This window comes from Pholis gunnellus (genome assembly GCF_910591455.1).
Source record: "Pholis gunnellus genome assembly, chromosome: 21".
Classification (NCBI taxonomy): Eukaryota; Metazoa; Chordata; class Actinopteri; order Perciformes; family Pholidae; genus Pholis; species Pholis gunnellus.
In genome coordinates this window covers 13,372,304-13,386,280 of record NC_136548.1, presented here as the reverse complement: position 1 = coordinate 13,386,280, position 13,977 = coordinate 13,372,304, and the positions used below count along the sequence as shown (strand labels likewise).

The 13,977-nt window shown below is 41.0% G+C and overlaps 3 protein-coding genes across 3 annotated transcripts; 1 reads left to right on the top strand and 2 right to left on the bottom strand.

The window, feature by feature from the left end:
* The first annotated feature begins 70 nt into the window (after positions 1-70).
* LOC306713068 (zinc finger protein Pegasus-like) lies at positions 71-2,845 on the top strand. Its single transcript, XM_079182634.1, has 3 exons — positions 71-528; positions 619-807; positions 1,079-2,845. The coding sequence occupies exons 1-3, from the start codon at positions 369-371 to the stop codon at positions 2,008-2,010; spliced, it is 1,281 nt and encodes a 426-aa protein (XP_079038760.1). The 5' UTR covers positions 71-368; the 3' UTR covers positions 2,011-2,845.
* Positions 2,846-2,858: 13 nt separating this feature from the next.
* On the bottom strand, positions 2,859-5,183 carry pstk (phosphoseryl-tRNA kinase). The gene is made up of 6 exons (XM_079182636.1): positions 4,878-5,183; positions 4,067-4,322; positions 3,651-3,852; positions 3,464-3,539; positions 3,288-3,381; positions 2,859-3,204 (listed from the first exon to the last, which is right to left on the bottom strand). The coding sequence occupies exons 1-6, from the start codon at positions 5,097-5,099 to the stop codon at positions 2,987-2,989; spliced, it is 1,068 nt and encodes a 355-aa protein (XP_079038762.1). The 5' UTR covers positions 5,100-5,183; the 3' UTR covers positions 2,859-2,986.
* Positions 5,184-5,679: 496 nt separating this feature from the next.
* adam9b (ADAM metallopeptidase domain 9b) lies at positions 5,680-13,768 on the bottom strand. The gene is made up of 22 exons (XM_079182409.1): positions 13,645-13,768; positions 13,253-13,359; positions 13,089-13,165; positions 12,899-12,977; positions 12,734-12,810; positions 12,169-12,361; positions 11,994-12,056; positions 11,655-11,726; positions 11,374-11,543; positions 11,183-11,270; positions 10,498-10,625; positions 9,696-9,864; positions 9,129-9,218; positions 8,783-8,984; positions 8,386-8,494; positions 7,930-8,110; positions 7,706-7,792; positions 7,513-7,618; positions 6,702-6,834; positions 6,504-6,585; positions 6,285-6,322; positions 5,680-6,171 (listed from the first exon to the last, which is right to left on the bottom strand). Exons 1-22 carry the CDS (start codon positions 13,709-13,711, stop codon positions 6,048-6,050), a joined length of 2,442 nt encoding a protein of 813 aa, XP_079038535.1. The 5' UTR covers positions 13,712-13,768; the 3' UTR covers positions 5,680-6,047.
* Between the last annotated feature and the right edge of the window lie 209 nt (positions 13,769-13,977).

The window sequence follows — 13,977 nt, the reverse complement described above, 5'->3', positions numbered from 1 at the left end:
TACGAACGCAACAGTTGCGTTTGGCGGAGTACGGAACACAAACGACTCAGCAAAAACCGGAAGCGGTCACTTGGTAACGGTCCTAGCCAGATAATTAATCCACTAGCGGCTAGTTTTCACACTTGTCTCTGCTTAGCGATAATGTTACTTACACGTTGAAAGGTAAGCTATGAACTGCGTTGAGGGTGGTGATATATAATCGGTGTTATTATATTAAAATTGCTTTAAGGTGTCGAGCTAGCGAGACCACGTTAGCATTGTTGTTAGCAGCTATGAGCTAACCGTCAACATCATTTCACAGGCGTCTAACGTCACGTTAGCTAACTTACTGTAGGTCGCAAGTCTGACTGTCAACTCATCGCCTCTGGATGTCATCAGGCTCAATAAGGAGTATGGAAGAGATAAAGACCGAGCCTGTGGATTTTGTGAAGGAATTCCAAGAATACCTGACACAGCAGACCCAGCATGTCAACATGATCTCGGGCTCTGTTTGCGGAGAAAAAGAGCCAGGGGAGCCGTTTCAAGCCGGTGGGAACGGAGTACAGTACATTTACAGCAATTTATCTTTAGATAACGTACGAGTCATTCGATGAAGTCATTGTGCTGTTTGGTTTTAAGTTGCCCCCAGGAGTGAGCAGAATGGTCTGGACCCTCCGTCTTTGGAGGTGAGCCTGCCCATGGAGGATGGTCCAGATGTACAGATGGACGGCCTGGAGAGGACCTGCGATGGGAAGTACAAGTGCAGCTACTGCAGCTATGCCAACAAGGGCATGGCTCGTTTAATAGAGCACATCCGCATCCACACAGGTCAGTGTCCACACCGCATTCATTCCTAAACACTGTATACAGGTCATTCAAACACAGTGCTGAGGGACCAGCAGCTCTCAGGGTTCCCCAACAAATGAAGGATTATATATTGGAAGAATATCTTGTACTTGCTGTGACTTTTTTTGTCTATATCATGTCTATTTTGTGTAATCTCTTGTGCTGCACAGATACTACATTGTACTTACCGCCTCATAGTAAAGTACGCTTGGTAATATGGATATCATATCTACAATTATTTCCTGTCACCCAGGAGAAAAGCCTCATCGCTGCCAGCTGTGCCCGTTTGCTTCAGCGTACGAGCGCCACTTGGAGTCCCACATGCGCTCGCACACAGGAGAGAAACCGTACAAGTGTGACCTCTGCGCCTTCCGCTGCAGTGACCGCAGCAACCTGTCGCACCACCGCCGCCGCCGCCACAAGCTCCTGCCCACCAGGCCCACCCGCTCTCCTTTCTCCAACAAAAGAATGTTGAGCTCGCTGCAGAAGAGGACCGGCGCGTTGGGCTTCAGCAGGCGACTGCTCAACAACTACAACCCTCCCTCCATGGGGTTGCCAAAGTTGAATTATATAAATGACCTGTCTTACAAGATCCACCATCATACGCATGGCAGTGATCATAAGAACCATCCCAAGGTAGACGAGAATGACGGTCATAAAAGAGATGCCAATGGTTTGACTTTTATTAACCCACTGGACCAGCTGTCTACACTCGCCGGTCAGTTAGCCGACCTTCATCCTGAGTCTCAGACCCCTGCATCCCCAGACAGGGAGTCCCTAAAAGACGAGAAGCCCATTCTCATACAACAGGTCTCTAGTGAACATGTCGCCATGTTTTCAAATGGCATGCAGACTTCACCCCCTAAAAATGAATCCCCCACCTCAGGCCACGGGAGCTGCAGTCCCGCTCCCGGCTTCGGCTTCGAGAACAGCTTGAACACTGTCACTGCGAGTGTCTGCAACAGCCAGCCGAGCACACCGGCCCCTGCGCTGACCGCAGCGGACCAACAGCTCCTAAATAAGTGCCGGCACTGTGATATTCACTTCCTGGATAACATCCTCTACACCATTCACATGGGCTGCCATGGCTACGAACATCCATTCCAGTGCAACATCTGTGGTCACATGTGCAAAGACAAATACAACTTTTCATGCCATTTTGCCCGCGGACAACATATAAAGTGATTCCAAGCAACACAGACGCATACGGTGTCTTTGCTGCTTGTTTTCAGCATATCGCTTGTACAGCACCTAAACATGGTGACCCTGATTTACATTTTTATATTATGAAGTTTACTATTTTCTTTTAATTTGATAAATACTATGTTGTTGTATTTCTGCTGTTCTATACGGCTTTGGATTGATACATACAAACGGTGGACAAAACAACAGAAACATCTTGAATTCTTCCTTCTATGCCAAAACAGCTTCTTGTGTTTGACATATAATCCTGAGACACCAACAGTATTTGACACCAAACATTATTCAGCGTGAAGCTGTTTAACTGTAATGTTGTCCATCATCTGTAAATGGCCTGTTAGTTCAATTGTCTGGACACACTTCGCTGTGAGATGTTCAAAGACTGGCCGCTTAATTGGCTCATTTTCTGTTCAAACGTTTGTGTGCAGCCAGACTCATTATAATCCCGCTTGCTGTTCTGATATTTATTTATTCCTCACTCCATGAAACAATTTTGTATTTATAAACTGTAATTAGTTTTGTGGTACTATTTTTAGTACAAATTCTGATTTCACTCTACACACTTCCGTGTATAGTAGGAGATGTAGTCACTGTAAAGATCTCTGACTCTTAAGCTGTAATTTAAAATGTTAATTCATTTGGTAGCTTGATTGTATGTGATTTCATATTATTATGGACAGAAAGTGATTTGAGATCAATGTGTTCTTATCTATTAAGTATAGCATTTGTATACTGACACCTTAATGGCAGAGGCCTTCTAGATGACCACGACTGTATCGCAGTATCTTGAGTTTGAAATAAAAGTTTTGAATTAAAAGATAAAATAGTAGTGTGCATACATTTTCTTTCTTTGCGACAATAACCAGCAAAAGTACATTTTATTTACATTTAAATACAGATTGTCACGCATTCTCTCGTGACGTTTGATGCAATCAAATCTGCCTTTGAGAAGATAATTAAGTCATCTATTTTCATTTATGATTCTCAACAGGATTTCCTCTTTCTCACGGTCAAAAACGTCCACCGCTCTTTTCACCACACGCTCTACATCAATGTCCTCGTCTGGAGCGAAAGACGCTTCCGGAAACAGCCGTCTCCGCAGGTCGTGAAGAAATGTTGCTTTGGATTCGTTCAGCTGAGCGGCCAAAGACCTCATGTGCTCGGGAGGTGCTTGATTCTCTAAAGTTGAGGTGAAAAAAAATGATTATAAAGCTGGGATTTAAATGACAAACTGCATAAAATGTAAAATGCTCACAACTGACCTCTGGCAGTCTTCATGGCTTCAGAGATGTGGCGTCTACAGGCCTGGTCTGTCTGGTGAACCACACTAGTTGCACATTTCAGGCGGTCCGCCTCCTGCGCGGTATGAGAGTAAAACACATCTTGCATAACTGAAGTCCTACTATTAAAAGATGTGAGGGGAGCTACATTGGCACACCTTTTGTTCAGTGTCGTCTTCAGCCGGGCTCAGTGGGTTGCTAAGTGAAGAAGAGATCAACTCCATCACCCTCTGGCTGAGGACAAGCCAGACAGGAAGAGAAAAAGACAGAGGCAACACACGAATACTAAATTTATGCATGAGATTGAGTAATACGTGTTGATAACTGCTTATTCTGCCGTCTTACACGTCGCATTGGGACAAGTCGTCTGTGGTGTTGAGTGAAATGCTGTTCGTCTCCCATGAGTTCTTCTGTGGATTTGGAGACTCCAGACGCTTCACCATCTCCGATATCACCTCAGTGGGAATGGGTTCAGGCCTGGTCTGGTTTCTGCTGATGCAGGACTCCAAATCACACTGCAGATACACCTGGCAGAAACCCAGTGAATCTAAAAAGGCAACAGACACATTCATTCAACCGAAGGGACATTTAAATGCCATACGAGTGGTTTTGCTTGTGTTATCCCAAAGTTTTGACACTGATTTCTAATTGTCAAGGCAGACAGTATCAGTTTATTTCAGTCTAAAACATGCAACACTACCATTGTGGTCTGTTATGAACATTCAAGTCAGTGGCTTATGCTGTAAAGAGAAACTGCTTACACTTTCTTGCAAGTTGGTAGACTTCATATCTCATGCTGGGATAGTAGAAGTTGTCATCCAGTAGGAAGAGAAGTGGTGGCTGGTCCGCCTGCGAGCGGTCCAAAGCTCCAGGCTGCAGCAGAGCTTGAACACATCGTTCCCATGCAGCCCGGTTGATCCGACGGCTGTCCGGCAGCTCGGCCAAAACTTGAGGTTTCTCCAAGAACTGCTCAACGCAGCGCAAAACTGCTTGTCTATGCAACTTCCATTCAGTGTGCTAGAAATAGAAACAAATTTAACCAATCTACCTTCTGTTAAGTATTCTGGAAAACTGAAATTGAATTGAGAGTGTTATGGCAAAAACATATTGTGGACACACATCACCGAAACCCAAATCAGGACAATGACTCTGGTTCCTTATAGTGAATACATTTGTACTTATTATGGCTTATTTTGTCTGACCAACAGTCCAAAACCCAAACATATTCTGTTGAATACCATAACTACCAAGCAAACCAGAAAATAGTCACATGTGAGACTCTGAAACCAGTGAATTGTCCTTAAAAAAACAACTTAATGAACTTATTCCTCTTCTCTCTCACAACTTTAAACTTTGCTGCAATGTCTGCAAATATATTATTCTCACATTACACTTATTTTACCCTCCATAGTACAGCTGCAATGTTATTAACACCATATTATAGTTTACAATTAAAAATTAGTCTACCAATAGGAAAAGTCCACTTAAAACAATCTAAATTGTGCTATTCTACTAGTTTTTAGTTCTGGTATTGCTACTAGGTTGGGACCGATTTAGCTCAATTTTCTTTACCGTTTCTTCCCGTTTGACACCTTCCGCCTCCACCACTCTGGTCTGAAAAGCATGCTCCAGGATCAGGTCATCATACGGCACCACACTAGCTCTCCATCCGCGCTGTACAGCGGTGCTGAGGACGTCGCGGGCCAGCGTGGACTTCCCAGCAGCAGGTAGACCGCAGAGGACACACAGACAGGCCGGAGCCCGGGAGACACCTCCGGCTTCCTCTGCTGCCATGTGTTACCAGAGAGCCGCTTCAAAACTCATTATTTTTTTTACACATTGTAGCAATGGGTTGTTATTGGTGGTTGACAGCTAACTTCCGTATCATGCTGCGTCAGAATCTAGGAATAACACGTGACGTCCGGCCACAAGCCTTTCAAAATAAGAAGGGGCGAAAGCTTGAGATAGGTAGTCCGACACAATATATTTTCAAATGTAGTAACACAAAGACTGCTTTGTTTAAGACCATGGTTCCCAACCGTGGGTTCGGAACCTCTCAATACTTCCAAGGAAAGAATTTAGGAGTCACTAGATACTTCGTTTACACAAAATAATATCTACGGTCTTTGAGCTTTTGTTCTTGAAAACTACTAAATATTTTTTAAACTCCCCAAAAATCATTTTAATTCCTTTTCCATAATTCGTTGAGCAACTAAACAGCAAAGCAAAGCAACTGCCAAAAACATTTTTTTTACTTACCATAACCCTCTTATGTGTTATTACATTACAGGAGTTCAACAAACTGCACTGACAGTACAGCTTTACTACAGTTCCAAGAAACACCCACTCACAATAAAACAAAAGAAAGTTGAAATTCACCGCCAGATACATTTATTTATTCCGTTTACAGTCATGAAATCAAAATATTTAAAATATTTAAATGCATAGTAACATAAAATACAAAATGTTTGGGGATATTTAAAGAGATACCTTATGTGCATGAATTTCCAATGAGTGATAAACAGCAATCTAATAAAACCACATATATTCCAATAAATATTTACTTGTCTATAAACCTCATCCACCATCACACTACTACAGTAAACCTTAAAAAAAAGGTGCTGGCAACAAGGTAAAGTAACCCTTTTGTTATCACAGTGTTTTAAACTCGTCTCACTTGAGCTGTGGTTTACTCCATAATTATTCACAATAAAATTGAATATAGTTTGTATTAAAAGAGAATCAACTAGCTTGCTGCCTAAGTGGGATTGGTGCGGGTACTCCAGGGCCCTGCCGGTGAGCTGGTGGTTGTGAAGGGGCAGTGCTTTCCTCTGCATTCCAATAATCCAGTTCTCCAGGCCTGAAACTGACAGGATATGTGCAAATTTGGTTGTATAGGTTTGCTTGTGCATTGAAAGCTTACATTTCCATCTGTGTGGGAGGGCAATATGGATTGAGTAAAATAAAAAAAGTTCATACCCAGGAATTGGAACTGCAGTAGCTGGTGGATATCCAGCCTGGAATTAAGAAAACAAAACATGTTAAATGAATGCTGAAAACGAAACGTGTAACTTTTCTGATTGATTTGCCTGTTTCCTTCTGTGGGACAATTTTCAGGTGATGGAAAAACTGATTTTCCTACTGCAAAATCAACATTACACTGCAGTGATGATCACTAAGAAAAAGACACATGTGTACCTCAGCAGAAGGAGCTCGTGATGGAGGCTGGGTTGTGGCACTTGTGTTACCATTTGCGTTTCCATTTGTAGCATTACGCGACCTGTGAAAGCAGAAAACTTATGAGAAGCAACAATCTTTTCTCTTTTCATCTAAATACAAAACACTGCAGTTCATAAAGTATCTATAGGTATATTTTTAATGTGAGGTGATGTTTACTTGAGTTGTCGTCCTTTTAGGCACGGGTCCAGGGAGTCTCTCCGGAAGAAGTAGAGCAACACCAGGATGAGAAGGACCAGAAGAGGAACCACCAACAGGAAGAAGATCAACAGTCCGTCCCTGAGGGAGTGGTCTGTGGTAGAAAAGGTCACGTGGGAATAAGAAACATTACAGTATATTTAATTGCATTAGATACACCAAACAGTCAACGTGTTTTCCGAGCAGATTACCAACAATTACATCAGTGACAAACATGACAATACAAAAGCCATCATGACAAACATAACATCCATGAATACATTAGGAACGGAGGCACAATGCAGAAAAGACAACTTAGATTTACAATATATAACTAATGCTAGTATAACAGCTAAAATATCTGGTTCCTTCTAGTTCATCACGAGAGGCATCACAGCCTGAGAAGACGATAAACAGTGACTGAACACATTGTTTCTGATTTCAGATCCCGCATGTACAGTAGAGGAAATAGACAAATTGGCATGATGTATTTTCAATATAATTAAAAAGGCTCTGAGATCAAAACCTGTTCAAATCTGGGCGCTACAACAACAGGTGTAATAAGAAACCACACCGACTTCAGTCATGCTAACAGAAGACAGAATGATTCATGCATGAGTCATATGAAGCCTAATAAAGGATGAACTTAGACAACGTCATGGCTGACTTTCATATGTTGCCCCAATTAGAGCTTATAAGTGCGATATTAGGTGAACTTTACATAGTAGAGTGCCTTTGGTTTTCTGCATACTTTATCTTGAAAAGTAAATTGACAACATCAATTTGAACCCACCTATCTGAGCAGGACCACTGTTTATGCTGCCACCACGCCCTGACTTGTCACAATTAGGTGGGGCCCACCCGTTTCCACAGTGGCAGTTCCCTTGGTCATTACATACCTGAAGAAAACATTACAACAGCAAAGTCACACTTGTATTTATTGGCTGGTAACCGAGTAAAAAAAAGTAGATGTAAAGGAGACTCACCCCTCTGCCGTTGCATGTGTTCTGGGCATCACAGTTCAAGTCGGGCAGCAGAGCAGAGGCGTTCGCACACGTAAAATCCAGGCAGGCCTGAGAATGATGTCATTAGGCTTCATTATTTAAACTTTAACAATGACAGTACTTTCCTGGAGCACATAATCAAAGTAGTTCCTCCTTCCATTCCTTCTCTTGGGCGTGTACACTTCCTAAATAGTTGGTCTGCTTACCTTTCCTTCCTCACAAGGGCTGCCAGAGTTCACATAGGCAGGATCTAGCACATCTGGGCCGAGGTTGAAGTTTGCAGTAACACACCTTTCCCCTCCAATGTCTTCAGCACCGACTTGGGCACCAGTGGGCAAGGTGGTGAAGTCCACGTTGACACACTGCAACTTCCCACACATGGAATTTCTGCAGTGCAGGTTCAAGGGAACACAGTTGGTATTGAGTTAAATGTTGGAAGATAACTGCCTATTGACAAAATAAAGTTCTTTAAAATGACCATCCTAAGTATATTAAATTAGAACTGTGATAAAACTCTCTCTCATTATATTTATATATATATATATATATATATATATATATATATATATATATATATAGATAGATAGAGAGAGAGTTTAGTTCAAATCATTCAATTATTAAAAGTACTAAGTATTAAAGAGAGTACTTAAAAGAGTACTTACGCTAAACTACATTTCTTAGGTTTTCCGTTTGTCATTCCACAGTTACCAAATACGTCTCCCCTCAAATTTATAGCTTCAAAACAAATATCTGCTGCCTTTGTTGCTGGATCTGCCAAAAAAAAGAGACAAAAATATCCAACATATAATATTGATGGCAACAGAAGTGATTTAATATCTTTCCAGGTGACCACGGCCTCCTGTTAGACTTATGTATTATTGACTGGGTTATCCACAGTTAGCGTTTTACACAAACAGATAGAAATCAAAAGTCATGTGTTGGACTGGCACAAAGGGTATATCTTGCAGCCAGAAATGATGACCAAAAGTACACAAACCTTACAGTTTCTGGAGCTTAATTATCTGCAAAAGTCTTCGTATCATGCATTATTAAACGTACCTGGTGCAAAGAGATGTTTGCACTGGAAATCATACGTCTGGCATCGGCCCTCATAGCAGTACGCAGCAGTTTCACGGTCTTGACAGGGCAGGCCGTCCATGACATAGTAGTCATCGGGACAGAACTCAGTCGTGCCATCACAGTATTCAGAAAGATCACAAGTGTTGACAGACCCTCTGCATGGTGTTCCAGAGACGCTGATCTAAAACAAAAAACAATCACACACAACAATAAAAAAAAAGACCCATTTTTCTTGTTAGTGCACTTTTCTTGCACTAACTTTTCTTAGGACAATTCATTGCCTCCATAAGCTATACTCTGGCATTAAGGCCAGCATAATGCTGACCTGACAGTTAGCGCAGCAGCCTCCATTAGCACAGACGGCCCCAGATGTGAATTTGCAGGTGGCGGCATCACAGCATTTATTTTTGCATTCCTGTAGGAAATGGAAACAGAGAAAATCTAGTCATACCACAACAATAAAAAATTACAAGAATTTAACTAATATTTTTATTCTAAGTTCAATGAGGTTGTAACATGACGTGTGTCTAATCTGTAAAACTGAAAATAAAATGTGTTACACCAAAGAATTCTTCATCATTTATAAAGAAACACTAATTATTACTCTTAACAGAATTCATTTGCAAATGTCTGTTTTCATTTTCAAGATATTGGTTTACAACATATCACAAACTTCTCAGCTTCATGGACTGAATATTTTTACTCTATATAGTTTCTGCCTGTATAAGTTTCTGGTATACATTGTATTTATTGGTTGTCAGATTTAAATGCCAGTTACATTACAGTACATAATTAAAAAAATCCTTATCCAATACAATAATCTATAACTTCCTGTGTGTGTGTGTGTGTGTGTGTGTGTGTGTGTGTGTTTATCTGAGAGGCAGTACTCTACCGCTGGTTTGCCACAGTCACACTGCTCTCCTTTGTCCAGTCGGCCATCGCCACATTCAGCTACACCAACCACATCTGAGGGGGAGGGCTGGTTTTTCAGACATGTGCCTCCTCCGCGTGCGATCAGATTCTCAAAGTATATTTCACTGCAGCTGCTGAAAGCGGAACCCCTACAGGTAGCAGGATAAGCTATTAATGGAAATGTCCAATTGGACAGGCCTCGCATTAAACAATCTTTGACCTTTGAGCAGAGGACATTTTTTGTGGTCCTAGAAACATACATTTTGGTATGACATGAAAACTGTTGGGAACAAGAACAAATACAGAATTATATCACTTCAGTACGGAGCCACCAAAGTCACAAAAATATTTCAGGGACATCAAGAGCTTCGTGCCAAACAATATCAACATAACGTATCTATATTGTTAAACTACACCCATGATCTCTATCCTAACTGATAGAGAAAATTAAAAAGAACACACATTTGCTTTTTATCATTCAAAGGTAAATGGATTTAGTGTAAAAAAGGCTACATTACAGAGAAGCATATTGTGCTTGAATCCTGTTCAATAAGTACTTGGACCATCATGGACATTCAACTTAATTGAAAACGTTAAAAAAAACAGCCATCTGCTAGCTGTCACATGAATGTAATAATTTCAGGAGTCTGTTTTAGACTCTAGCTGTTGTAAAAGGCACAGAACATGCTATATGCTGTATGTATTGTACCGCAGCACTTTAACTACTGCCTGTTTAATTTCATGTCAAGGGGTTCAGAAATATTTTGTGGAAGATGTGTTACCCAATTGCTGACATGAAGCATGTTTTCGCATTGCAGCTGCACCCAGCAGCGTCATGATTCATGCCCAGGTTATGACCCATCTCATGGGCCACCACAGTGGAGACAGAAGCCAGGTTGTCCCCTCTAAACTGGGAAAACACACAGTACATTCAGTACTAACAATCTCTATTGTCAATATACCTAAATATATGATCCTGAATGTAAGTTATTCATCGGTATTATCAAAAAAACTAAAGTGCTTTGGCTACACACGTATTAATCTTCCCTTGACCAAGAGTATTTTGAAGTCACAGTGAAAGAAAGCCTTTCGTCTGATTCATTTGACTTATCTACTGTTGAATCACGATATTAGAGGAAGAGATCCGGCAAGAAGGGATCTTTCAATAGAAAATGTGTTTTATTTTTAAGGGAAAAGAAGGGCAGCAAAAGTTTCATTATATTATTTGATTAGAATGTATAGGTCAAAGGATATAAAAAAACACTGTAGGGCATCACAAGACAAAGGAATCAAAAGGAATTGAAGTCTAACCCGTTTGACTTGTTATTTAAAGCATGCGAGAATTGACTGCATTTTTAAAACGCACCATAAATAATGCAGAGAGTATCAGTTTCTGCACAAAAGCTCATGCTGCCAAAGCAGCAATGTGACAGCTGGTGTTAGAAGTTAAAAGGGAGTTGAACTAACCAGGTTGATTCCTCCAGAGGTCCCTGCGCTGCAGACCGTGCCCACGAAGGCCATACCCACTACGGCACCGTATGATGTAGGCGGACCACTGAGAAAAAAATGGACCAAGAGATAAGTTACAAACTTGACTCTACATGTCTGAAGGATTCAGACACGTGGCCATCTATGACAAAAGAACACACATTACTTACATAAGGAGTTGAGCCATGTCATGCCTGATCTTTGGTAACAGAACCGTCTTCCTCCACCGGACAAACCTGCCCAACACATCTCCTGGAGAGCCTTCCACCTCAAAGGGGTTACTGTCCTTAAAAATTTGCAGGCCCACCAGCACCACACGGATATTCAACTGCTTGTAATACTAGAATAAAACAGAAAATAAAAGATTATAAGGCAGAGCATAACACAAAAACAATATTTGAATTAATTAGAATTGAGCATACTTTCTCTTACAAAAAACTTGAAATCTCACCCCATCCAGTAGATTAGCCATCTCCACTATTTCCTCTCGTACAGCCGTCTCATTGTTTTTCTTAAAATTATACTGTAAATACAATTATAAAACATAAATTCCTAACAGATTAAGGTCAATACTTTTGGCACTATATTCCACAGCATTGAAAAAAGCACTGCAACATTTAAGGGGAATAGCACATTACTAATTAAGGCCGATGACTCAATAAGTGGTAAAAGTGCTAATTTTCACTGAATGATATTCACTTGCATCTATAGTGTTAAAAAACAAACCTGTTGCAGCCAATTCATTGTCACTTACTTACCAGTGAGGTCATCAACAGATATGCAAACTCACCCTGTGATTATCGGCAACCAGCACCAACTCCACATAACTGGTTTCTGGTAAGTTGCGCTTCCTCTGTTTAAACAACACACAAGAAGGAAATGCAGTCGTGTCACTCTTCCATTTCAAAACCAGTTCACACAATACAAGTATGTTCACTCCAGGTGAAGGTGGGGAGCATCCTAACCCGCAGCAGTGAAGTCAGTGATTTGCCTGGCTCAAAGGGTTCATGGCTTTGCGTTGATGAAGCCTCACTGACGACCCCACAAGTGACGGGCCCGGAGTCATTGTCCTTCAGTAGGTACAGAAGGTGCTCGTTGGTGGGGGACTGTGGCACAGGCTCAAGTCCATATGTCTCATTTCCAAGGTGGATTACACCCCTAAAGAGAAGTAGTGCATAGCAGATACACCATTAGATAAATGCTTTCACTCAGTGCCAATGCCTGGGTGTGGCATTGCAATCCCACAATTACCTTGCACAAAATGATAAAAAAGAAAATCTTTGAACCAATAAACCCATAATTCTTCCTCATAATAAGTGGGAAACTAAATAAAGGTGATGAAAAATGTATTGATGTTCAAAACTTCAATCAAAAAACCTTTTGCTGCTCTGGATCATTAATGTGGACAACACAATATTGTGGCTCCATAACGCAATCAGATCAATAAAATCGTGACACCGTTTCACTGAAAGTCAACAAATGTCAATATTGAATCAGAGGAGCTAGAAACAGCGAGAGAGATGTTCAAACCTGAGGCCAGAGCATGTGCTGAGCGCTACCAAGGAATCCTCATATCCCTCCACCTCTCCATGGTAATAGCAATGCACCTGGGATGAGAAAAGTAAAAAAGGTAAAAAAGGTTCAAGGGTTGAAGTTCAAACCAGAATACAACCAAATAAATAAGTGTCAACTTACATGCTGTTTTGGATATGATGCCTCATGGTTACCAGTGGAGTCACTTGAGTACTGAACAAAGTTTGGGTGCAAAAAGTCTCTGACAAGAAGATAAATAATACATGGTATTACATGATATTCTATCTGATGCATTGGCATGAACTTACAATAATGTCAGTAACATCAAATTAAGTTCTAACTTTGTACGAACCTGTTCTGTTTTAGATGAAGGAGGTGCTTCCTGTTGTTTATGTTGACTGAATATGATATAGTCTCCTCTCCATGTTTCTGAAATGGGTAAAAACAAGAAAGCATTCTTGAAGTTGTCACATTAAAATATGAGTTAAAAAAAAATGAATCAGGGTTGTTTCCTACGTCTTTCGACTGTGGCGGTCTGTTGCTGCTCCTTTTCCATCTGTGAACCACCTGAGGATTTACAATGGAGTACTTGGAGAGTTTTAATGTCAGCCCATTGAAACTGTCTGGAAGGAAGGTGAATACAGGGAAACTGTAAATATTGAGGACGCATTCTGTGGCACACAGTGCCAAAAAATAATTCAAACTACATACAAAAAAGGAAAATGACCAAACGTGTATTCTTAGAATCCCTATCGAGCATACACAATTAATTAATATATTTTGTAGACAGCAAGCAAGCTTAATGGCGAAATAACAACTGTCAAAACCCCCAACCACTCATGTGTGTACAAAAGACGAAAAACACGCTCTTTTTCGGCTCTATCGAAAACAACATGGCTATTTCTCACCTTTGTTGTCAATCCAGGAAACGCAAGACAGCAAAACAATAGCAAACAAGATGTATTTTCTGCCCATGATCCTCGTTTAAGTATCAAGATGATTTCCTCATTAGGCCCACGGTATGTCAACTATTAATGAATGCAAGTTTCGTGCTTTTGCTTCCTTGCTGCTGGTCAGGTGCGTCATGATGGGCGTGGCTATAGCCACAGGTGAGCTATTCGGCTTGTGGAAACATTAAACGCCAAAAGGTGGAGTGACAATACTTGTAATGTTTGTGAAACAGTTAACGTTACACTTTACTATGCTTTGCTGTGGCTTTACGTGTTAACTGACAGTTAAAC

What these genes read in the sequence shown, in the direction of transcription:
- pstk (XM_079182636.1), bottom strand. Translation starts at nt 5,099, where the DNA reads ATGGCAGCAGAGGAAGCCGGAGGTGTCTCCCGGGCTCCGGCCTGTCTG. An exon ending in GTGTCAAACGGGAAGAAACG is followed by an intron (nt 4,323 to 4,877) that starts GTAAAGAAAATT and finishes TTCTATTTCTAG; the next exon opens with CACACTGAATGGAAGTTGCA. An exon ending in AAGACGACACTGAACAAAAG is followed by an intron (nt 3,382 to 3,463) that starts GTGTGCCAATGT and finishes CATACCGCGCAG; the next exon opens with GAGGCGGACCGCCTGAAATG.
- adam9b (XM_079182409.1), bottom strand. Translation starts at nt 13,711, where the DNA reads ATGGGCAGAAAATACATCTTGTTTGCTATTGTTTTGCTGTCTTGCGTT. An exon ending in TGCTTCATGTCAGCAATTGG is followed by an intron (nt 9,865 to 10,497) that starts GTAACACATCTT and finishes TGCTACCTGTAG; the next exon opens with GGGTTCCGCTTTCAGCAGCT. An exon ending in GCTGCTGCGCTAACTGTCAG is followed by an intron (nt 8,985 to 9,128) that starts GTCAGCATTATG and finishes TTTTTGTTTTAG; the next exon opens with ATCAGCGTCTCTGGAACACC.
- LOC306713068 (XM_079182634.1), top strand. Translation starts at nt 369, where the DNA reads ATGTCATCAGGCTCAATAAGGAGTATGGAAGAGATAAAGACCGAGCCT. An exon ending in AGGGGAGCCGTTTCAAGCCG is followed by an intron (nt 529 to 618) that starts GTGGGAACGGAG and finishes TTTGGTTTTAAG; the next exon opens with TTGCCCCCAGGAGTGAGCAG. An exon ending in GCACATCCGCATCCACACAG is followed by an intron (nt 808 to 1,078) that starts GTCAGTGTCCAC and finishes CCTGTCACCCAG; the next exon opens with GAGAAAAGCCTCATCGCTGC.